This window comes from Volvox carteri, assembly GCF_000143455.1.
Source record: "Volvox carteri f. nagariensis unplaced genomic scaffold VOLCAscaffold_4, whole genome shotgun sequence".
Taxonomy (NCBI): domain Eukaryota; kingdom Viridiplantae; phylum Chlorophyta; class Chlorophyceae; order Chlamydomonadales; family Volvocaceae; genus Volvox; species Volvox carteri.
Window position 1 is genome coordinate 483,964 of NW_003307547.1, and position 24,365 is coordinate 508,328.

Below are 24,365 nucleotides of genomic sequence, written 5' to 3' on the forward strand. Positions count from 1 at the left end.
GGTCGGGGGGGGGGGGAAGCGATGAGGGGGCGGTGGAGGAAGGGGGGGGGAGGATTACATGCAAACGGCGCAAGCAGTCGGCTGCTGACACACATTTCCCCCCCTCCTCCTCCGCCTCCTCCTTGCCATCGCGCCTGAACCGAAACGTCAGCGACCCAACAGCTCCACCTTGCCTGCCCTGCCCACTCTCAGCCGCCGTACAAAGGCAGTCGAATGCAAACATGTCCATTCCACGTGCCTACACACATGTCGCGTGAAGGCACACATACAGACACACATACATACAGACACACAGACACAGACATGTATACTGCGAGACGCCGTCCTTACCGAGGACCTCCCAGAGCAGCCACAACAGCGACAGGCCCGCGTACGACACCGCCGCCGCCGCCGCCAGGTGCAGCGGCGGGTAGCGTGCCGAGTGCACTCCCAGCCGTACAGTCCCCATGCCCCAGAACACACAGCTCAGCAGCACGTAGACCGCCCCCATGGACTGCCTTGTAAGCCACAATCCCTCCACCTGCCACTGGGCCCCAGCCGCCGCCGCGGACGTCGCCGCCGCTACTGGCGCGCCGGACGCCGATAGCAACGTACGACGGTCATCCCCCGACGCCAGGTCGAAAGAATTACCGGCGGCGCTGCTGACGCTGCCAAGCAGCTGACGTGCATGCCTGGCGCCGTTGGCGGCTGCCGCCGCTGCCGTACTGCCGTACACGTTATCCAGCGCCACCATGGCGCCGCCCATGGCGCCGCAGCAGCATGCAATCCACACCGTCATGCTCACTAGGCCCCCGCTGAGCCAAACAAGCAGCGGCGTGAGGAGGCTGGTGGCCTGAGTGAGGAAGGCGGACCGCGTGGCGGAAATGCGCTGCATACCCCAGGCACCTAGCGCCGCCGCCGTGACGTTGTAGATCCCCAGTTCAAGTCCTGCCGCCGGCAGGCTGTGCGCCGGCACCGTCAGCAACCGCAGCCGCCAGCGGCCCGCTGCACCTCCCCCCCCCGACCGCGGGCGGGAATCTAACCCGCCGCCGCCGCTGCCGCGGCCGCTAGCGCCTCCTCCTCCCCCTGACAACCAACCCAGATCGCCTGACACGGCGTACGACGGCCGTAGTGGCGGTGGCGGCGAACCGACTACACCATCCAGGGAGGGACCCCGCCGCGCGTGTACTTGCTCACACAGCCCAACTCCTCTACCGCCGCCATCGCCGCCATCGCCGCCATCTCGCCCGCTACGTCCCGCCTCCAACGCTGGCGCCTCGCTTAGCTGCCGGTGCGAAAGCCCCACCATACCCATCGCGGGCGCCGGCGCCACCGCCTTCCTCCCACCGCCCCCGGGGGATAGCGGGGCCCCGGTCGGCGACCCCCCATCTGACAGAGGCCCCCCCTTCGCGGCGCATTCTGGATCCCCCGCTTCCGCCGTACGGATGTAGCTGCTGCCTCTAGCGCTGTGGTAATAGCTGCCGTGGCTTGTCAGCAGCGGCAGCGCGCACTCCTGGGACCGAGCCCACATGTAGTGCTCCCGTTCCTCCCGTCCTAGCCCCCGGTAGTAGTCCAGCTCCTGAGCTGCCTCTCTCGCGGCCGCGCACGCCGCCGCCAGTGCGCCCCCTGCGGCGCCCGTGTTATGCATACCGCTGTGCAATAACGCCTCCGCCTCGGCTTCCTCCTCCTGAGCTATACCAGCCGCTGAGGACCTGCGCGAGGCGGCGGCGGCGGCGGCGGCTGCCGCTATGGCTTCAGGACTGGCTGAGCCGGCGGCAGCGGTGTTGCTGCTACTGTCGCCGTAGCTGGATGCGGCGGCGGCCTGGGTGCGGCGGCTGCCGCTGCTACTGCGGCTACTGGTCTCCATAAGCGTTCCGAGAAGCCCTACTCCTAGGAAGAGCGCCGTGATGACGGAGACGCAGGCAGTGAGTAGAGCGGCGCTGGGAGGTGTGGGTAGCAGGAAGAGGTATTTAGTGGTGGGCCCGCCGCTGGCCCACAGGATGGTTGTGGTCAGGAGGATGAGAGCGCCGACAAGCTGTGGCGGCGGGTTTTGTGTGGGAGGGGGATAGAGGTGGCGGGGGAAGGGGGGGAGGGTGTGTGTGTTCCGGGAGGGAAGGAGGGGTGCGTGTAAAATGGGTGCGAGGGTATGCGTGTGTGCTTTGTGTTGCGTTGTGTTGTGCACACGCGGCGGCTACGCGACCGGTTGAGGATGTTTTGAGGGGTGGAGCAATGGATGGATGGTCGCCCTTTCACAACGAGGGCAGGAAAGGGCATGTGAGCTGGAGGACATGTCCGAACTGACTGGCTTTGGCGCGTGGTGCGGTAACTCACGGTTGTCTTTATTTCGTTTCATACATGACCGATTTCCCCTGGATTCGGCAATTTCCTGACACCCCGGGGATGGTTTAATGTGCGAATGGCAAAAGGTTGCACACCTGCGAGCGCAAGCGCGTTCCCCGCCCTGGCAACAGCATAGATGCTGGCTCTCCAGCATGATGGTTAAGGGTACCTGTCTCAACTAAGGGTTGGTCTGAAAGTTTCTTAGACAAATGGGGTTTGAGCCCAGCCCGCAGTCTTGCAAAGAAGTCACGCATGGCTAAGCAAGGAAATACCACGCCCAAGATTTAAGTTTTAATTTGCAACAGCTTTTGCACATCCTGTTGTCTCAATTTATGCATTTTGCATCCGGAACTGGGGCCGTATTCGCCATTGATGTGCAGAGCTATGTAGCCCCTAACCTTTGGTTTTACATATACTATTTCGCTTAGCGCAGCTTGGTACGTAGTCGGAGCTGTGGTTTCTTTCGTTTGCGTGGGATCGGTGGATTACCTCAGAACCTGCCGTACGGCAATTGTGTGATGAAGCACAGCACAAAACACCCCGCAAGCACGTACATCTCATTAACCACAGTTTGTGTTGAACACTTTCCACTATCTCGCACGTTTCTGCCTCGTACCCACGAAAATGATGCTTCAGCGTGCTGGTCCCATTCGTGCGGCTAAGCCCACCCAGCAGGCTGCCCGCCGCGTTGTGCTTTGCCAGGCTCAGAAGTCAGAGGATGTGTCTCCCATGAAAGCCGTTGCTCTCCCTCTGGCGTCGATGGTGGCCGCAGCTCTTATTGCTGGTGCTGCCATGCCCGAGGACGCCCTTGCTGCGTCGTCTCGGTCAGGTGGCCGCGTTGGTGGCACCAGTGGGTTTGCTTCCCGGAAGGCGGCCGCGCCGTCTCGCAGCATCCAGACACAAGCTGCGTAAGTAGTATGGATCTTCCTGACTGTTCGAGAGTAGGCTTAGGAACTACGCTGTGAATCCGGGCACACCGCGGTCAGCAATACGTGCGTTAACAGCCTTTTCATAACTTCTTTCCAGGTTTGCGTTGTGCGACTTGAGCGTGCAGATATGCTTGCAATGTCTTGGCTTCTTCCAGCTCTCAGTGTTTCTGTCCCGTATGTTACCATACCTACAGGCCAACCGTAAACAATACGACTGTTGTGGTTGCACCTGCTGCTCCAGTCTTCAGCCCTTTCGGATTCTCGCCATTCGGTGGCTTCGGTATGGGCTTCGGGGTCCCCATCTTCCTGCCAGGCTCCTTCTTCAGCGGCCTCCTTGGCCTTATGGCTATCACCCTCCTGTTTAGCGTTGTTTTCAATGTCATTAGGGGTATCGCAGCTGCCGGTAGCAAGCAGGCCAAGAAGGATGATGACTCTTGGGGCGACCTCTGAGTAGCCGTGCCCTGTTGAGGCCTGACTGCTTGAGTGGATTATTTGGACGAGTGGAGGCGAGCTGAGAGGTTCTGTTGGCCGCGGTGTAGACATCTGGAAGGTGCTTCGTCGTCGGTCCCGTGTCATTGCCCCTGGTTATGATGGTCGTATAAAGAAGTTTTGATTGTTTGATACCCCCTAAAGTTTTTCCCCGCAGCCGCCTCTGTTTATGTCAGGATAATGTATGATGTGCTTCGTGTCAAGTGGTAGTGAGCTGGACTCGTGCAAAGGTTGTATGGGTTGTATCGAGGCGAAAGTGTATCTACTTAAAAATGCGAAGGTCCTGTTCGCACGTGGCGGTAGGGGTATTTATTTCATGTGAACGTCGCTGCATGCATAGTGGCATCAGGAGTCCTAATGAACTGTCCGTAATACCACAGTTGCGACTTGAGAGACGTGAGGTGAGGCCAAGAACCCTCGACTGCATAACCGCAGGTTTTGGCTGCAGAACTAGGGTACGCGATGAGTCGTTTATTCGCATCTTGTGCACCAACTGCCTGTTAAGTCGGAGCTACAAATGGGACGCTGCTGTAGCACAACTCTGCCCTGCAGTTGTACTGCAGGACGAAGTCCGAAATGCAGCAGCCCAGGAATGTTCAGAGTCTGCCCAAAAGTAGCAAATGCGGGTCCATCGCTGACATCGGGTGAATATCAACACCTGACTGTGAACAACCGTGAGTGGGGCTTGACACAAACCCTAAGTACTCTGCTCCGACAAGCCGCAGGCCCGCAAGCACTACATCGCCTAGCCAGGGCTCACACATACATACGGAACACATATCAACTCGCTGTGGAACTGCACCATCTATAGACAAATAAAACGAAAGCGGCAGGGTGTCGAGAATGCACACGACCGCATGACCATGTCCCAGTAACTGTCATATTCATCAGGGGTAAGATACTCAAATGCCTCGATTGGCTAATTAGAACAGGCTTTTAACCCCCGCGCTCAGTGTTGCATCTCCTAACGTGTTAAGGGCGTAACAGCTAGCTAGGTATATATTTATTGGCTAGAAATACATTGAAACGGTTTCCACACGGGGTCGGACCAGGTCATCCAAAGCAGTCACCTAAATATCGAAGTCCCCATGCTTCAACGGCTTCACAGCTTTACCACAGGTCACACACACCAATTCGCTCACTCGCTCCCGATGCTGTTACTGAATTTCAGAACACATCAAAATTCTGATGCACACACACCTCTCCACAAGATGTTCACAAGATGGGATGGATGCTGAATACTTTCGACCTTCCCTCGCAACACCTCATGACATGTTGAAGTCAGCGCCTCACTCCGACAGCTTGGTCTCTGTGAAGGTCTTGGCCAGCGTCCTGCACACAAACAGCACAGCAAACACGGCATGGGCTCACCACCACCACCCTTCAGGAGCTGAAATATGGGATCCATCCAGAGAAGTTCCCTACTTCCCTACCTACCTACCTACCTACCTACTTCCCTACCTACCTACCTACCTACCTACTTCCCTACCTAACCGCTTACCTGATTCCTTAGTAAACTCCACACATATCGCACCACAGGCACACCACGGGCAAGCATTCACCCACAGTTACACCTCACCCTTTTTGGCCCCAGTTCGAACACTCCCAGCAGCCCAACTCCCAGCAGCCGCAGTCCCCCGCCCCCACCCGGCCCGGCCCCTCCTCTGCCCGGGCCCCTCCCCATCCTGCCGCTTACCTCTTTAGCACGTCAGTATTGTCCGCCGCGATTCTGGACAGGTCCTCCGTCATCTCCTTAGCAATGTGCTCCCGCAGCCGCATGATCCGATCCGCCACCTCCCTGCATGCGAGGGCCATCACCGCACACAATACCAAACCCAGTGCACCACCACCCGGTGCACAACATGCAACAACAACCCACACAGCAACCACACAGCATTCAGCCAGCCAAGAGCCAGTGAAGCAGCATTAGTCGATCACTATGTTTGTCAGTGCCACTTAACAGCAACAAATTTTAGGAAGCGTACAGAGGACAGGTGACGGCCCTGTGAAGTGTCTCCCGTTTTTATTGCTGGGCACGCACACCACAGACCCAGCCGCTCGGGAGCTCGGGAGCGGCACCGGTCCCCCCACTCGTCTTTGCTTCTTGCATCATCATATCATTTCCCCCCTCTCCCCCCGACTCGCCTGGGGCTGACCTCCCTCTCGCCATGGAGGACAGCGGCTGCAGATGCCGCGCTAACGACTGAGGATCGGCGGGGGTCCTGACACCGGGGGGAAGGAAGTGGGATGGGACACGGGGCACCACCGCCGCGACATTATCAACATCACCATCAGCACCATCATATTCTTCATCATCATCACCATCATCATCATCATCAGCAGCAGCAGCGCCATTAGCACAGCAAACAACACTCGTTCATCATCATCATCATCATCATCCGTACCGCCGCCAGATGCAATAGTGCGCCTCCCAGCAGCCCGCTGCCTCTTCCCCCGTTGTCCGCTTTTACGGGGGGTACCTGGGCCGCCAAGAACCAGATTCCCAGGAGGCTGAAGGCTGAGCGCTGATGACCTTCCTCACCTGCACCTTGGTCCACGGTGTTGCAGCCAGCCGCACCAGCCACTCGTCTGCGTCCGCATTGCCGTCCATAACCAACGGGTTCTCTGCCCAATAATTGTGTAGGAAGAAGTGCAGCTCGCCATTGGTCTCCGACAAATAGTTCAGGGTAGTCTTGATGGCCTGCACGTCATCACAACACACGAGGAAATGAAGTGAAGTGATGTGAAGTGCAATACACCTTGATGGTGGCTTTCGGAGCTGACATAACCAGATATGCTCCTAGCATGTGCATGCGGAGTTCTTCGTTGGGGAGGAACTGCTTGCTTTCACTGAAACTTATCAGATCATATGATGGATTGATCTGTAATCATTTTCATCAGCTTTAAGCTCTAGACCTAAGAAAATTTAAAACAATCTAATCTGCGCCTAAAACCCTCATAGGCTCTGTATATCGTATCACATCATTCGCCTCCTGTCACGCCCCACCCCTGCGCGGCTACCCCTTGACCAACCTGTCGCGTAAGCAAGCACTTCAATAATCTGCCCGTCTCATAGCTGGGGAGCAAAGGGATTGAAAGTGTGGAGCCGAAACGTTTCCGGAAAGGGATTTTATTCGACGGGTAAGCGGGCGATCATTGAGCTTCATGCCATGGGGGTATGCGCAGCTGGCCCCATGCGCATGTGTGCAGGCGGGGCGCATACCTGTAAGCGGTTCGCCCCACTGCCGTCACTCTTCCTGAGCTGTCGCGCCGCTCCCTGGGTTCTAAGGGGCTGCGGCGTTGTCGGTGCTGCAGAGGACTCAGCACGTAACGCGGGGTCGCAAGGCTTCGCTTGCAGTGTGAGACGTGATGGCTCGCGTATCGCGCTAGCATGCTGGGGGCGTAAAAATTCCAGAACACGGCTTGACAGCTTGTGAACACGCCTAAGTGAGATTGGAAAAAAAACACTAAAGCCCTAAGCAGTAAGCACTTTTGTTTTACGAAGCAAGCTTCAAGTCACCGAATCCTATGCGAGCAATTGTTAATTGCGTACCCTTGCTGCGACTTAACGCGTGCTGATCTTTCCAGGCGAGGCAAGGTTGCAGTACATTCACGGAAACGAACCTTAACGAACCATACTTTGCGAAGTCATCAAGGTGTCAATGCACGAAGGCGCAAGGCTGCAAGGTGTTTATGGGATAAAATCTTACTTCCCGTAAAGCTTTTATGCAGCTTCAGTACTTGAACTTCAGCTTCCATATCAAGACGGGACAGGTGACGGCCAGAAGAGCCGCAGGCCTTCTGTCGCCGGCCGCCTAGGGCCCTTCGACATCTTCGCCTTCTGCCACCTGGGGCTCTTCGGCATGTCCCGTACTAAGGTATGAAGCTATCATACCTAAAGCTATGGTCAGCGGCGTTGGCGATATCGTTTCGGTCATTAAGGGTTGGACGTCGAAACCCGTCTCAAATCTGTTTTCAAAATAATTACGTGCGCTTATCCTTCCTATGATGTGTGCAGAAGCGCGGTTGGGGAGAAGGCGGCGACAGAGGCGGCGGTCGAGGGGACGACACATGGCAGCAGGACAAGCGGGCAAGAAATGAATATACCAGGCGCGATGACGTAGGTGTATTCTAGGAGCCTAACAACTTATTTTACAGAGCTGAAGTCCTGTTTCTCTCTCATGTGATACTGTGGCAGAGGGGTTTAACCAACCCATCGCGTTGACTCCAACGGAGCGCGGTATGAGCCAGCCGCAGTGCATAGACCTAGCCGCATTTCCGGTAACGCGTGAACCTCTTCAAAATCCTATTGCCGCGATCCAATCCATCCCTTTATGTGCTTCGTGTCCCCGCTTCACCACTTCGCCTTTCGGCATTTCGGCAACGGTACTTCTATCCCACTTCGGTGGAGGAGAGGTAATGGACCTTCCCCCGCTTACACCCACCTCATCCCCTACCGGCTGTCCGTACTTCTGGTAACTGCTTCACTGGCCAGTGGCTCGTCTTACCGGCTTTCCCCCTGGCCATTCCCCCAACCAACCTAAACCCCAGCGCTCCACCCGCCTAACCTCCCTAGCCCTCCCGGCGCCCCTTCAACGCTCCCACTCTCCAGCAACCCCCTGGCCACACACACACACACACACCACCCACGGATCCGCCCTCGACCGCCACCTGTCAGCCACCGACATCCACATCCCCCCCCACCACCACCACCACCACATGACCACATGACCATCTCTCTCCACAGATGCGCAATGCCGCCTTTGAGGAGTACTACAAGGCCCAGGATATCGTACCCGTGGGCGAGTGGGAGGCCTTTCTGTCCACTCTCCGCTGCCCGCTGCCAGTCACCTTCCGCATCAATGGCTCGGGCAAGTTCGCCGACCACCTGAGAGACAAGCTGAAACAGGACTTCTTCGCCAAACTGTGCAGCGGAGAGCTCCTGGTGAGTGGCGGCCCCCCGGCCAGTGTGGGTGCCTGTTTTGATACCTGAGCCGCGACATGGGAAAAGGCGGAAGTGGGTAGCTGCTTGGATTTTCCTTCCAGAAGATGTTGAACAGAAGGCCGTGGTATCATGAGACCGTTTGTGTATGTATGTATGTATGTACGTATGTATGCATGTTTGTTTTTGGTGGGCCTACATAGAGGGATTGGCCATCGCTGGGCGAAAAAGCGTTGGCCCTGCCGAATCTTCTTCCCTTCTCTTGGATCTCATCCTCGTCCGGTCGTCTGGATGTCCCCTATAGGCCGCTGTCTTCCATCTTGAACTTGCGACATGCAGGGATTCCCCCTCTCCCTGGCGCCCCCTCCCCTCCATCCATCCATCCATCTATCATCTGGTACCTATCTGGTATCTGCTTCATTCGCCAGTGGTTCGTCTTGCCCCCCTCCCCTCCCCCTTCAGGTGGAAGGTGAGGCCGTGACCCCCCCCCGGCAGCTACCCTGGTACCCCAACGGCTACGCCTGGCAGCTGGAGTTCAGTCGCAGCCAGCTGAGGAAGATGCCGCTGCTGAGGGACATCCACGACTTTGTCAAGCACGCTAACGACGCGGGCAGCATCAGTCGGCAGGAGGCGGTGTCCATGGTGCCGCCGCTGTTCCTGGATGTGCAGCCACATCACCGGGTGAGTGGGTGGGGGAATGGAGGGGTGGGTGGGTGTCTCTAGGGAGAGGGGGCTGGCGGAGGGGGGGGGGATGGAGGGGGGAATCGACGGGTCGGTTTAGGGGGAGGAGGGGCGAATCCAGGGGGGGTGTTCGGGGTGGAAACGGAGGAAGGTTTCCCGTTGCCGTATTTCCCCGGGCTCCCTTCCCAAGACACGAACCTTAATGCACACGACTAGTTGGAGACTCACCTGGACATAAACCTGGATCCAGAGTTATCCCTAGATCCGGATTCAAATCCGAAAATTCCATCCAATTCGACCCTGCGATCCAACACACATCTCTCTCTCTCTCTCTTTCATCTTTTGGTCACGACAGTATCTTCAATGCAGTACAGGTTCTGGACATGTGCGCAGCCCCCGGCAGCAAGACCTTCCAGCTGCTGGAGGCCATCCACGCCAACAGCCGACCCGGCCAGACGCCCCCCGGCTTCGTGGTCGCCAACGACGCCGACTTCATGCGCTGTAACCTCCTCACCCATCAGACGAAGCGCGTGTGCAGCCCCTGCCTGCTCGTCACCAACCACGACGCGTCCAGATTCCCTGTGTTTCTGGCGGGGGCGCCGACGGCGGCGGCACAGGCATCGGCGGCGGGGGGGGCATCGGCGCCGCCTCCTCGACCGCCGCGCTACACGGTTCGTTTTGACCGCATCCTCGCGGATGTTCCTTGCTCTGGTGACGGCACTTTGCGTAAGAGTCCGGATATCTGGCGCAAGTGGAATGTGGGTGGCGGGAATAGCCTGCATTCCGTTCAGTTGAGGATTGCGATGCATGGAGCCAAACTGCTGGAGGTGGGTTGAGGGGGGGAAGGAGGGGGGGAGGGAGGGAGGGAATTTCTGGATATTACGTGGGTGTGTGTGTGGGGGGGGGCCTTAAGAGAGTGCATCGTGCTGCGGTGCTGCTGTGCTGCTGCTGCTGCTGCTGCTTAGCTGGATGATGATATCCTGTACTGGTAACCTTCGTCGTAGTGATGGCTGATCATGTGTCCCCGCGGGGATGTGGCCATTTGACGAGAACAGTTTATCGTGTCTGGACGTCTGACAGCGGCTAAAGCTACAGCAGCAGCAGCAGCACTTGGCCAGTACATGAAGAACTTTTAAAGCACCCTCCCATGCACTCTTGCCTCACGCCGCATATTTGGACTTGAGAAAAATCTAAAAGTTTTGAACTTTTTCCCCTATAAGTTGTGTCTTGTCGCGGGGACTCAGTCTTACATGGGACGAGTTTTGTGAGCATTTTGGTCTGCTGTTGTCGCTTCACCATCGATGTCGCTGCTGCAGCTATTGCCTCATCTCTGTTCTGCCGGATGACTATCTCACATGCAACTTCGTCGTGATCATTATCGCATATTTATATATATATGTGTATCTATGGGGATGAAGATTTTGTGACGATCGATTTCAACGATAAACTGTTTTACTTTACCGCGTGCCCGCACTGGGACACGAGAGGACTCGTCGACACCACTATCAGCAGATAGCAGATATCACCCGAGCAGAATGGCCTGGCCTGCACAGAGCCGCGATCACTGATACCCCTGAGCCCCCAAACCTGTCCTTCCGATCCTCCTGCAAACCCGCCTGACAGGGAATGCGTTGCATGCCTTGTCTCAATAGATGCTGGCCAGTACATAATGCCATCACCACTACTGCTACTACTATAATTGTACTATATTAGTACTCTCCTAGCACTGTATTGGTACTATATAACTACTATATAACTACTATATAACTGCTATAATACTACTATACTACTACTATAACACTACTATAATACTACTATAATACTAGTACTACAACACAACGCGTTCGCGAAACCCGTGTCATGGGTGACAAGGCGAAGAGGGGACTGCTAATGTGGGGTACAGCTTGCCGACAGTGTGGTGCCCCCCCGCCCCCGATATGGGTGCGGGGTCCGGCAGTTGGCCGCCCACCCCTGTGGCGGCTTGCTAGGACCGCCTGGGAGCAGCTGCAGCTGCGCAGGAGGACCCCAATCGCGTTAGGGTTTAGGGCCCCAGGGGCCGGGTGATATTTCCATGTACTGGCCTCGAGTGGTGCCGCGGAGGGGTGTTCAACCACGGTTGCAGCTGCCGCGGTTCTAGCTAGTTAGCTGATGTGCTGACGGACCGACGGACGGACGGACTAGCAAGCTGGATGATGATATCCTGTACTGGTAACCTTCGTCGTAGTGATGGCTGATCATGTGTCCCCGCGGGGATGTGGCCATTTGACGAAAACAGTTTATCGTGTCTGGACGTCTGACAGCGGCTAAAGCTACAGCAGCAGCAACACCGGTCCCTTTCCGGTCCGGTGGTCGGAGCACCTCGCACAGGGCAGCGTTCCCTCCCACCAACACCACAGAACATGTCTTACAATGTTGTTGCAAGTTTGGTGAAGTAGGCCACCCTCACCCCCGAACGCCATTCCCCACTTACCCCCTCCCAGGCGTAATTCGTTCGTTAGTTGCAAGTTAGTTACGAGTGCCGCACGAGTGGGGGCGGTGGATCCGTCAAAGCCGGGAGGCCATGGACTATATGTATATCGAAAGTTGACCCCACCGTACAACCGGCGGCGGTTCGTTCTCCCGCTGCGGACTTTTCGGGCTTTGAACGCCTTCCGGGAGTTCATTTCTGAGTTTCTCGCATTTGTGATTTTCTCCCCTCCCAGCCAAAGTCCCACACACGCTCTTCTTCCACCGATGACCCTCCTCGCCCCACCATAACCACCATAACCACAACCTTATGGCAGGTTGGTGGCCGGATGGTGTACAGCACGTGTACATTCAACCCCGTGGAAGACGAGGCCGTGGTTTCGGAGCTGCTGTTGCGTTGCGGCGGCGCACTAGAGCTCCTGGATGTGAGCGACTGCATGCCTCAGCTGCGGCGCATGGCGGGGAAACACACGTGGCAGGTCCGAGACCGTTACAGGTACGAGCGTGAAAGTGAGTGAGAGTGGGGGTTGACGGGGGAGCGGGTAGGTGGGTGGGGGGAAGGCACGGTGTGTTTTGATAACACGGGGTTGCCGTGGGCTGATTTAGCTGGGAGGAGGGAGTGGGTTGGTGCGCGCGTGTGTTTTTGTGTGAGAGTGTCTGGTCACAGTGGGAGCCGCGTGATTGGTGTGGAGGTTAAACATGAACATCAACGCGCATTGTGTGTTTGCGTGTGTGTGCGTGTGCTTGCTCGACCTCTGATGGCTCGACCTCTATTTACATGATAAACTCTTGTTGTTGTTGTTGTTGTCTGTAGGTTTTACAGCAGCTGGGACGAGGCCCGGGAGACTGGATACAAGCTGGAGGAGTCCATGTTCTCTAACCCAGCCAAGGCGGCACTCCCCCTGGAGCGATGCATGCGCTTCCTTCCGCACCACGGCGATACAGGCGGGTTTTTCGTTGCCGTACTTCGCAAGGTCTCGGAGCTGCCGGGCGGTGCGGGCAAGCAGCGGAAAGGCGCTCCTGCGGCGGCGACGACGACGGCGACGGCTGATGGTGCGGAGGTGAACCGGGATATTGAGAATGGCGGGGAAGAGGACGATAGGGCGGAGGAGGAGGTGGAGGATGCGGCAGCGGCGGCGGCAGTAGCCGAGGCGGGCGCAGAGGACGGGGAAGGCGCCGCGGAAGCGGCGGTGACGGCGGAGGACGCAGGTGCAATGGAGGGTGTGGAGCGGCCAGGAGCAGAAGCTGCCGGCGGCGGCGGCGAGGCGGCGACGGAGGTGACGCCGCTGGAGGCGGCTCGTGCTGCTGCGGAGGCGGCGGTGGCGGCGGCTGAGTCGGGGTTAGCGGCGTGCGAGGCCGGTGACAAAGAGAAAGCGTCGCTGGCGGTAGCACATGCAGAGGCGGCGGCCCGGCGGGCGGCGGCGGTGGCGACGGCTCAGCGAAAGTCGGACACAGCGTCGAAAGTCCAGGTCCAGGTAGGCGTATGTATGTATGTATGTATGTGAACGTTTATTTGATGCTTTTCGGTATCGTGTTGTGCCCGTGTTGTTTTTGACAGCTAAAACATTCCGCAGTGCTCAAAAGAGATGGAATTCGTTTTGCCGATTATGCGGCGGAAGGGGCCATGCCGCAAACAACATTTGTCGTTGGCAAAGCTCTTTTAAAAACATCCCAATGTAGGAGAGTTTTTACTACTGCTTAGATTAAAAGCTCAGATCTGTTGTGGGTGACCCCTTGTCCGGCCATCTGGACGTCGCGGTGGGGACGAGGCGACCCCAGCGACCGAGGCAAGAGCAGCTGGAGGCGGCGGCGGCGGCCAGGGAGGTGGACGGGGGGGAGGGCGGTGTCGCGGGCGAGGAGGCTCCCGCGGAGGCGGAGGCGGAGGTGGTGCAGACTTCCTGGATCAGGTCGGGGCGGGGGCCGGGTGGGGGGCGGGGGCCGGGGGGCCGTCATGTGCAGCTTATTCCATGTGGTCTCGCGATGGTTGGATACGTACATACATACATACATACATACATACATACATACATACATACATACATACATACATACATACATACATACATACATACATACATACATACATACATAGGTTAGGCACTACTGGTAACGCGCGACCATTGCCCCCGGGAAATTCCGGGATCGAGACCTGTCAGGGTCGAAAATCCTTCCGATGGTGGAAGGTATTGCGCCCCTAGTTGATGGACGGTAGTGACCTGTGAGCCGACCAGGAATGGAGTTGGGCCGCTGTCGACCCGGCAGATTCCGTTGGATGCTGGTGCCCCGGAATACCGGGGAAGGCAGGGTTTCGCAGGGTAGCTGCCACGGGTGAAGATGTACCCCCCCTGTTTCACACATCACACATCATACATAGGCAGGCGGCTGGCAGAGGTTAAGGCCTGACTTCTGCTCCCGGCCCACCCGGGTTCAAATCCGCCTGCCGGCTCCTCGGGTGTTTGAGGAGTGTTGAAATGGGAGGTGGCCCCCCATCATATAGACGATGTAGGACGTGATAAAATCAACTTGCGAGTTAACCAGGAACTAAGTTGATGCGCCATTGATCCGCTAGATTTGGTTGGATGCTGGTGGTGAGTTGCCGAACCCAACGAATATATTCTGAAGTCGGATGGGGTGACGGATTAGGGTGCCCCTCTAGCAGGGGAGAGCAGGGACTGCCCGGGAAAGGGGCCGCTGGCGAAGTTAACCACCCTGTAACATACATACATACATACACAATGCATACATTCCGTTTCTTTTAACCTTATTAATGTCAATATTCACATCCTCATCATTATCGTCCTTTCCTACCGCGTTATTCACGCAATCGCCTTTGCCTCTTCCCCCCCCCCGGGGAAACACAAAATAAACCAACACACACATACATATATAAATACGTACACGCACACAGGGGCGGCGGTGGTCGCGGTCGGCCCGATGGTGGCAAGTACTCCTACATCGACCCGGTGGCCCCCCTGGAGGACGATGCCGTACTGTCGAGCCTGTACGACTATTACGGCATTTCTCCAGACTTCCCGCTTCGTTCTCAGCTGGTGATGCGCGCGCTGGACCGGCGACCGAAACGGCTGTACTTTGTGTCGAGATCCGTACTTGACCTGATGATGCAAGATTCGAAGGAGCTGATGAAGATTGTGTCGACGGGGCTCAAGGTTGTTGTGGGGCCTGGAGGGAGGGGGAAAGGGAGGGAGGGAGGGGAGGGAACTGCGCTCTCTTTTTTCATCGACACGTTTTGTAACAGAACCACTGCTCCGCAAAACCCTGAAAGGGAAGAGAAGCGACATGGAGTTGGGTTAAGTTCCCACAAACCCCCCTCCCCCTGCACACACCCCTTTCCCCCGTCCCGTCCCGTCCCCCCCAGACCCCGCCTCCCCGTTGGGTGGTCCATTCGTTGTCTCTTCGGGGGGGAGGAGGTGTCGTCCTAGGCTTCGCGTTTCGTCACTGGACTGCTCCATGGACATGCGACCTTGCTGGACTGGTTTGTTCACTTCCCAACCTCCCCTCCCTTTTCCTCCCCCTCCCCTCCCTTACCTCCCCCGCGCTTGGGGTCCCCCCCTTCCCGCCCCCTTTCCCCCCTTCCCGGCCCACCCAGGTGTTTGAGCGGCAGGTGCTCCGAGACCAGGTCAACGAGTGCCTGTACCGCCTCTCCCAGGAGGGCCTCCCGCTCGTACTGCCGTACATCACCCGTCAGCGCATCGAGGTGCCCCCCCATGTGCTGTTGCAGCTTCTGCAACAGCGCAACCTCATTCTTCCCGAGGCGGCGGCAGTGGAAGGTGACACGACGGTGTCAGGTAGGCGCTACCTGGCTTTGAAGCGGTAGTAGGGCGTGATCCACTATGCAGTCGTGATGATGGTGGGTGCAAGGTGTGTTCGGTCAGCGTTTGGTCTCGGCTGCTTCCGCTATCTGCTTTTTTTCTATTACCGTTCGAGTTTACCTATTTCTATTCATCCTGTACCTGCTCAACCCCCCCTTGGATACAACCTCCCACCTTTGATACAACCCTTGTCGTACCTATTGCCGTACCTATTGCCGTACCTCAACCCTTGTCGTACCTATTGCCGTACCTCAACCCCCGCGCTCGTGTAATTAGGAAACCCCCGCGGCAACAAGCCCACCCTGACGGACGAGTCCGTACTGGCCGCCCTAGAGCCCCTCAAACTGGGTTGCGTCGTGTGTGAGCTGTCCGCTGAAGATGCGCACAAACTGGGGTTCGCCGCCTCAGTGAAGGCTAAGCCCCACGAAGCCAAGGCGCTGCTGGCGGCGTCAGCCATTACGGCTGTGGCGCCGGTTTCGGAGCCGCCTGAGACCAATGGTGGCGGCGGCGGCGGCGGCGTGGTTGAGGGTGCGGAGGATGAGGAGGTTACTGGCGGGCTGGCGGCCAATGCCCCGCTGGCGGTGGTGGCTTGGAAGGGCAAGGCGAGTTTGGCGATTATGGTGGAGAAGGCGGAATGCGCCCAAATGATTGATAAGCTGGTGAGTGACATTGCTCTCGGGGGGTTCTAGGGGGATTGGGGAGGGCGGTTAGGGTTTGAGAGTTTATTTATTTGTTATCAGGAGGAGAAATTTATGGGAAGGGGAGGGGGTGAGGAGGGGAATGGAGATCTTTTGAGATGGGGGAAAGGGTGTTGGCAGAGGGCGTGTGAGGAATGGTATGACGATGTATCCCCATCTTGGTGGTGGTCATGGTGCTGGTGCTGGCGGTAGAGGTGGTTAAGGGTCAAGGCGCTGGTTTGGCATGGTATGTGTGTGACAAAAGCAGCTCATGGCTACACTTGAACAATCACGTCTGTTACCCCCCCTACTGCTACTGCTACTGCTCCTCCTCAGGATGCGGAGCTCAAGAAGGTGATGAAATGACAGTGGTGGAGGAAGGGAGGGAGGCTGCCATGGTTTGCCCCTGCACCGCACGTCTGTGTTCTGGAAGTGCCGAAGCCCCGGAGTGCTGGCTTTGCGTGTGATACTCCAACACACATATACCGTTCTGGGTGCTGCCCCTGAGACTGCGCTGCTTTGCCGCCCTGCTGCGGAGGCTAAGACCACCACCAGCAGCAGCACCATCGCCAAGGTCGGTCACGGCGTCGCTGTATCGCGGTCATCTTGGCCTTGGACGAGGGCCGCCTTCTGATGCCATCTCTCCGCACCCATCCACCCATCCCTCCCGTACGTGAAGGCCTACCCGGGGTACCTGGGTGGCGACTAGAGCGCTTTAGCTTGTTGCTATGGCTGCGGCTGCGGTGGCTGCTGCGGCTGCTCAACTCGGCGGGCAGGGTTTTGCTAGGATGTGACAGGAAAGGGTTAGGAAGCCGGCGGGCGCTGCGTAAATATGTGTGTGTGTGTTATTTCTCCCCTTTCCCTCCTCTTCTTGCTGAGAGGCTACGGCAGTCGCGTCAGCAAAGCTTTGTGGTGTGTTGGTTCTTTGGTGAGAACGTTTGTGTTTTTTGGGGTTGACGCTTAAGATGACGCATGCAGACCGACAGACAGACGGACGGGTGAATGGATTGGTGGGCAGACATAAGATTGATAGACATGCATGCATACATACATACAGTGTCTTTTCCTGAATGTATGCGACCTTGATGAATACATAATTCTATTAAATGGCTGGGGTGATTTGTAGCAGTCACTAGTATTGTAGCCACGGTGTTGGTTTCGGAGGACACGGCTGCGTACTTTAGCTTGGTAGGTAAAGTTTAATATCAGGCAAGAGTGGTTCCGGAGCCGTCGCCGTGCGGATGTACGGCCTACTTGCCTACATGCGTCCATGAAACACTAGTAGTGCATGCATACATAATTCCCAATGTACGGACAGGGCCTGACATTTGTACGGACAGGATGTGAAGTAATCCTTTCTAATCGCACCAAATGAGCCCACATTTATACCCACACATTAAGACGACCCCACACTTCGCCCAGATTAGGAATTCTGCTCCACACCCCGTAGCTGTTGAGTTTCCGTTTGCCGCTTCTTTTCCTCGCCGAGCAGTACATTCCCCCCTTGCCCCTGATGTTCGAAACGTGTATGAGAGTGTATGCGCGCTGGGGGAAGGGGGGAGGTCGGAGAGATTCTTCCCCCCCCGGGCGGCTGTATAGACCCGTGCCTGGATGAGGCGTGGTAGTGAGGGGAGGGTCACAGGGAGGAACCGTGGAGGCCCCACATCCCATCTCCTTACCAACAAAACACCAACACCGAAACCGAAACCGGTGTCCCAACGCAGCTCACAACGCACTGCAACTCGGTTGCACGCGGAGGGAACAGCTTCGGACGGGGGGGTCCGCGCGCTGTGGCGGCGACCCCCCCCGCATCTGTCATCCCCGCCTCTGGTTTAAACAAGTACCGATTTCCATTATCGTAATCGATTAATGTAAACTAGATAATCCCGGCCGCATTCGCCCGCCTCTCCCTGCGTGGTAATCCCGCCGCTAGGTTAACCATCCGTATGGCACCCCTCGTCATGACGACGCCATCACCACACCCCGCAGTATATCGCTGGGCCACTGCCGACACTGCGAGCATCACCACCAGCACCACCACCATGGCTGGGGGCCGCAATTTCCAATGGCGCTGGGCATCCTTCCCGAGCGCCGCAGTCCCATCCTGTGTCTGTGTGTGTATCTGTTACATATCGATCCGGGCCTGACGCTGGCCAGGGGCACCTAACCGTATACCCCAAGGGGAACGACCGCCGAAGTACTCCATCATTGGAGGGGCGTTATACCGATCAGAGTACTAACCTTTCTCCCTTATCAACGCAAGGCGCCGTTACGTGTTCGTATCCTCTAGCCAGCTACATACACACCAGCTCAGATGCCAAGCAACGTCCGTTCCACCGAGCGCATGCGCTACAGCTGCGCGACCTACCCATGCACCCACATCGCCACCCTATCCTTGCGAATCCCGCCGCCGCCCAGTATCGTTATCCAACAACCATCTGGTATGCAGCCTGGTCCAGGCCACATGCAGAATTTCTTTCTCCGCCACTGCTCTGCGGCAGTGGACTGATCTTACTGGTGAACTCCCACTACAGCCGGCCCCCAAACTGAGTGAACCCAGTGTCTCATCTCAGCATCCGATACCCAATTCCTGATCCACCCGAGGGTAATCAGCGGTGGAATCCGAATTCATATCTTCCTGTTAAGCTAGATGTTGCCTCTGGGAATTGGACTCCAGGCTTACTTGCCGTTTATTGCCAATTATCTGTGTGTGTGTGTCTGTGTATCTGTGTGTGTGTGTGGAAGCTCGGAGGCATATAACGACCGTGCTGCCACGACACTCTGGGGCCACGCAAATTTGGTACTGCTATGCGCTCTGCCGTACAAAATTGCTCATATCTAATCCTGTGGCTCCTACTTCTCGTCACACGCTGTGTTTTATTGCCTTTAAGGAACCTCGCCTTCACCTTCGCGCAAACTCGACGCCTCCGTCCCAATTGACTATGCGCTCTGCCGTACAACATGTCCATTCCAGGGAACGGGATAACTACATGTGCGCTGATTTCTGGGCACACCTTGTGTCATTCGCGTCGTTGGGCGCTCCCCCCCCCCGGACCTGGGACACTGTGCCTTGGTAATCACTGGTGGTCCTGGTGTGGAGCTTGATGGTGGCTTGGGTTCGTAGGTCGCGGCAGTGTGTCCTAACCCAGGGCTTCCTGGGTGGGGCCCCTGCCTTGAGTCGCTGGCGGCACACTTGCTACAGGCTTGGAATAGGGGGCCCTTAGGTACCTGCGCCTGCCCGGCTCTCGTTGGGAGTCTGTGTGCGTTTCAGCTATAGTGTTGGGGGTTGGTTCCCTGCCCCTCTTCTCATCCTTGCACCCTGTCCGAGATTCCGGGGGTACCCGGTCTGCCCTCTCTTTTGTTTGGAAAGGCCTTATTAAGGAATATGTCATGGGACTTCTGGTACTTGAGAATGCACGGCTCCCTTGCTTTTTGCTGGAAGTACGTGCCCTGGGTTAGGTTGGTTGATAGCCAACCGCTAGCATGTACGCCTGATGATGTCCGGGTTGGTTCTCTGTGCCCATTGTAATGATTCCTTCCATCCTAAATACATACGTGTCGGACCGAAGGCGGCATTGCAGTGCAAAAGAGACAAGACCAGCCAACCGACACCAAGCAATGTACGGAAATGCTCCGAGGTATTACACAGACTGTCCCGTCGCACTCAGATCGGCACCGGAGGATGGTTATGGCCGTGGATGATATATGGACTTCAGTGGATACGAACATATATATGGGTGGAGCATTCGTATGTTACGGAAAATGGATTTCCTCGTACAGTTGTATGGACAGTCATGGTGTGTGCGGGACTTAATGCACACTGAAACGGGTCTTTCGGGAAAAGCTAGCAAGGGAGGTAACGCCGGCAGGCTTGTACGTTACTTGTTTCCTTTTTACTAGCCAAACAGCAGGATCTAGCGATAGTGGGATGGAAGTGGCTGATCTGGTTCGGCTGATTTGGTTCGGCTGATGAGAGGGTGATGAGAGGGTGATGAGAGGGTGAGAGCGCGCGTGGCGAACTGGCGAGAGACGGAGAGAGAGATGGAGCCGGGGATGAGGAGGGCGTCGGAAGGGGTCGTGGGGAGGGGTTGTGGAATAGCTGTTGGAAGCTGTGCATGCTTCCCTGCCCAGCTGTCGGCACCCCTGACGGCTTGGAAGGGGGCAGGTGGGCAGGAAAAAAAGGACGGTGGCATAAAGGCCGTAAGCTGTAGTGGCTAAGGCCGCAAGGGAATAATGAGGTTCTGCGTGCGGGTGTATTGGGAGGTCTCGCAGCGGTCAGCCAAAAGCCGCCCTCTGTGCTGAGTGCCGTACAGTATTCGCGCCTTGCGGGTTTATCGCGATCCGTATGCTATGGATGACCATAGGGGTTGCGTACCGAGGCATTGAAGTGGTGCCTAAATTGCGACAACATTGTTTCAAGCATCGTAAACGTGTTCTTGGAAATGGCCGTCGTGGGAAACTGGACTACCGGTATCGCATTTACAGACGTCGCCTAGATTGCCGGCATGGTATTCATATTCGTTACACCATGAGCATAAGCTTGCTAACAAGGGATATGGCCAGTTCAGTCCCATCAACGAGCGGCAGGTAAAAGTTGGAGGCAATTTGTATGATGGCGTCCCTTTGGGAATCTCCTCTTAGTCTGAACTCGACTCATTGGAATTATAGGGTAGCATTGGCGGAGGCACTTGGGCGTGCGGTTCCGGTAAGACACATTCAGTCCATTTGCTGTTGTGTGCGCTTGGCGTCTGCTAATAAAACCTACATCCTTGTGGTAGGGCATCACTTCACTTTTTGCGAGGAGCTTTGCATCCCTGGTTGGATCTGGAATACCCAGCCCCCGACCTGATGTCGCGCTGCAACTCAGCACGCCGCACGGCGGCCACATCAACCGGATGATCAATACCGCTGAAAGTATAGTGGAGCTTGATTATGTCTTGCATAAGTTTAGGAAGTTGCTGCGGCCGTCCAACATTGGGGCAGCAACCATGAAGCTGGAGCTCTTGCGCCGGTAAGTCATCTGTCCACAAAGCCCCAATCTTTTGGAAAGCGGAGAGGGGTGAATGGATGCGTGGAGAACGTAACCTCGCGGGTTCAGGCCGGGGAAGTCAGTACCCATGTCCATCCACTAGACCCTGTCCCACCTAACCCAACCCCGCACACGTATCCACACTTTTATCCATATCACCCCTCCCCCTCCTCCTCCGGTGCGCTTTGCAACCCCCGATCCGACCTCGCCAGGTACGAGCAGTCCACCCCCGCCTCCCACAAGGTCCTGCGGGTGGCTTCGGAGCTTCACAAATACGTGAACACGTACTCGGACCGTCTGTCGCTGACTCAGGTGATACGAGGCGGCGGGAGTTAAGGGGGAGGGGAGGCGGCGGCTGCTCCATGGGACTAAGGACAAGGACACTGGGGCGTGCCAGTTTCCTGGGGTTATGTCGTACGTATCGTATTGTATTGTGCCGTATCGTGCCATGTGGGGCGGCGTATCGTAGGTGCTGCCAGTGTAGGCACTGCACCAGGTCTGAAGGTCCTTAGCGGATTCTCCGCTAAAACCCTAAAACCCTAAAACACGAACCCCCACGCTGTCGCTCCCTCCTCCCTCCCCAATCATCCCCGACCAGTAACCGCGCCGACAAGATCCTCTTCCCCAACCCCCTTTCGCACCACCCGCGTTTCCCCGCCAGATTGCCAATGTCGTTCGTGGTATGAGCAGTGTGCAGTACAGGCTGCCCCCCCAGCTGCTCGTACGACTGGCGGCGGGGGTGATAGCGGAGGGGGGAGCGGCGCTGCGGTTTGCAGCGGGCGCGGACGTGCGGGACGTGTTTTACGGCTTTGCGGGCCAGGTAGGCGGTGGGCGTGTGGGTATGGGCGTGTGGGTATGGCAGGATATGGGTATGTGTCTCGTCGTCCCCTGGCACTCGGTGGTGCTTTGTTCACTCGCCTCCTGACCGGGGGACCCCCCCTCCTCCACTCACTCTCCCTTTCCTCTCCTCTCCTCCCTCTCCGGACATCTGTACCGCATCATGACGTCGTCGCAGGGCTTTACGAATCGGCGGTTCTGGTCCCAGCTTTGTACGGCAGTCCTGCCGCGCCTCGGGTCCTTCGATGTCAACACACTCCCTGGCTTGGTGATGGCGTTGGAGCGGGCGGGGCAGCTGCCCCCACCACCCAGGGGTCAGTCCCATCAGCAGCACTACTGGCCGCAACAAGCCGCTGCAGAGCTAAGTGACGCTGACGGCACGGCCGCAGCTGCAGCACCAATCGAAAGCCGCAACGGCGGCGACTCCGCCGCCGCCACCGCCGCCGCCCGAGGAGATAGGCTGGCAGTAGCAGCAGCAGTCGAAACGGCTTCGGAGCTTTCGGCGCAGGTGGCTGTAGCTCGTGCGGCGCTACAGCTTATAGCGGGCTCTTTGGACCGGATACAGCCCGGCAGGCTGGCAGACACCGCCTGTCTGTTGGTGACGGTTGCGCCGCGGTTGGATGCCGTACAAGTGGACAAGCGACTGGTCTCCAAGTTTCAGGTGTGCTTGTCGGAGGGATTGGGTTTGGGTGAACGGGGGTTGTAGGCGGGTGTTTGCCGGATCGGGGATCGGGGCTCCAGTACGTGTGTGTATGTGTGTGTGGAGGGAAGGGCATGTGAAGGGAGATGTGTATGGGACGGGAATATGGGGGTAAGCTGCTCTATGTATGTATGTATGTATGTATGTATGTATGTATGTATGTATGTCCACATGACTGTCGCCGACCTGCCGAGGCTTCCTTTGCGCCGCCACCGCTGCGCCCACTCCTCCCCCACCCCCCTAGAATCCCCCCCCACCGCTCATTCGAGGATATCCCCTTTCCCTCTTTTTCCTCTTCCTTGCGTTCGACGTTTTCTTTTTTACTTTTTCTGCATGTATCAATTTCTACCTACCTACCTACCTGGCTGGCTGGCTGCCTACCTAACTTCCATTCTTTCCATCCATTTACCCTCGCCTCTCTCCCCATCCGCACGCTTTCCCCTTGACCCCCCACCCCGCCATCACCCCCCCCTCCTCCTCAGTCCGCAGCGATGCCCGGCCTGCCCTCACTCAACCCCAACCAGCTGACCAACATGCTGCTGGGCCTCCTGTACCTGAGACACGCAGCCGCCTCCACCTCCGACCCCCCCTCCTCCGCCTCCGCCGCCCCGTCCACCAGCTCCATCACCCCGCTGGGCCCCCTCCCGCAACACGTCGTGGCCGCCTTCGAGCCGCACCTCCAAGCCGCCGCACCCACCATGCAGCTCCTGCATGTCAAGCGGACGGTACAGGCGCTCGCGCCGTCAGCTGCCGCCGCCGTCGCCGTGGCCGCAACAACAGCAGATGCAGAAGCTCCGAAAGCAGCGGCAATAGCACCAAAAGCTGCGGCATCTTCAAAAGCAGAAGCAGGAGCAGTAGCAGCAGGAGCCAGCAAAGGCTCGGAGGCAGCGGCGCTGAATCGGCTGTTGAACACGCTAGCCCGCCGCGCCGCACTGCTGCTGCCCTCAGCCTCGGAGATCACCGCTGGAGCCCCCAGGGTGCTGAACCGGGGGTCACTGGCGCGGGTGCCGCGCGGCGGCAAAGATGCGGGCGCGGTTCTGGCGGCGGCGGCGCCGGCGGGTGACCCGCGGGTCGCTGTGGACACTCCCTTGCTGGGGCTGCTGGAAGGGCTGGTGCGCGTGTACACCTGGGCGATGGGGGTCAGCGACAGCGCCATCCCTGCCGCCGTTGCAGTCGCGTCATCGTCGTCGTCGGAGCAAGCTGTCCTCCGTGCGGCTCGGCGGCGGCAGCTTCCGGATGTGGCTGTGTTGTTTGACCGTGTGGCAGTGGTGGCGGCGGCGGGGCGGGCTCGGGGCCTGTTGACTGACGGGCAGTCGACGTCGCTAGGGATCCGGCTACAGCTGCTCCTTGACGAGGCGGCAGTAGCGCCCCTGCTGCTGCTCGTAGGGTCCGGTTCCGTAACCTCCTCGTCCCCCCTCTTGTCCTCCACCGCCTCGTCCACGCCACTCTCCCAACCAAGGAAGTGA

The 24,365-nt window shown here is 57.6% G+C and overlaps 5 protein-coding genes across 5 annotated transcripts in view; 3 read left to right on the forward strand and 2 right to left on the reverse strand.

The window, feature by feature from the left end:
- Positions 1-2,453, reverse strand: part of VOLCADRAFT_86926 (uncharacterized protein) — a gene marked incomplete at both ends in the record, with an annotated part of 3,314 nt that extends 861 nt beyond the window's left edge. The window contains 2 exons of the mRNA XM_002946834.1: positions 338-2,014; positions 2,415-2,453. Coding sequence (XP_002946880.1) covers positions 338-2,014; positions 2,415-2,453 — 1,716 coding nt within the window. The remainder of the gene's footprint in view (positions 1-337; positions 2,015-2,414) is intronic.
- Positions 2,454-3,048: 595 nt separating this feature from the next.
- VOLCADRAFT_120346 (uncharacterized protein) lies at positions 3,049-4,252 on the forward strand (the record flags this gene model as incomplete). The annotated part of the gene is made up of 2 exons (XM_002946656.1): positions 3,049-3,227; positions 3,443-4,252. 2 exons carry the CDS (start codon positions 3,049-3,051, stop codon positions 3,696-3,698), a joined length of 435 nt encoding a protein of 144 aa, XP_002946702.1. The 3' UTR covers positions 3,699-4,252.
- Positions 4,253-5,026: 774 nt separating this feature from the next.
- On the reverse strand, positions 5,027-6,523 carry VOLCADRAFT_86928 (uncharacterized protein; the record flags this gene model as incomplete). The annotated part of the gene is made up of 5 exons (XM_002946835.1): positions 5,027-5,069; positions 5,434-5,535; positions 5,894-5,940; positions 6,280-6,438; positions 6,497-6,523. The coding sequence occupies 5 exons, from the start codon at positions 6,521-6,523 to the stop codon at positions 5,027-5,029; spliced, it is 378 nt and encodes a 125-aa protein (XP_002946881.1).
- Positions 6,524-8,484: 1,961 nt separating this feature from the next.
- On the forward strand, positions 8,485-12,812 carry VOLCADRAFT_56298 (tRNA-methyltransferase; the record flags this gene model as incomplete). The annotated part of the gene is made up of 5 exons (XM_002946657.1): positions 8,485-8,706; positions 9,175-9,360; positions 9,735-10,187; positions 12,144-12,322; positions 12,641-12,812. Coding segments are annotated over 5 exons (1,212 nt in total), but the record flags the coding sequence as incomplete, so codon positions are not given.
- Positions 12,813-20,719: 7,907 nt separating this feature from the next.
- On the forward strand, positions 20,720-24,365 carry VOLCADRAFT_120347 (uncharacterized protein; the record flags this gene model as incomplete). Its single annotated transcript, XM_002946658.1, has 7 exons — positions 20,720-20,920; positions 21,002-21,038; positions 21,112-21,344; positions 21,575-21,674; positions 22,024-22,182; positions 22,378-22,860; positions 23,382-24,365. The coding sequence occupies exons 1-7, from the start codon at positions 20,862-20,864 to the stop codon at positions 24,363-24,365; spliced, it is 2,055 nt and encodes a 684-aa protein (XP_002946704.1). The 5' UTR covers positions 20,720-20,861.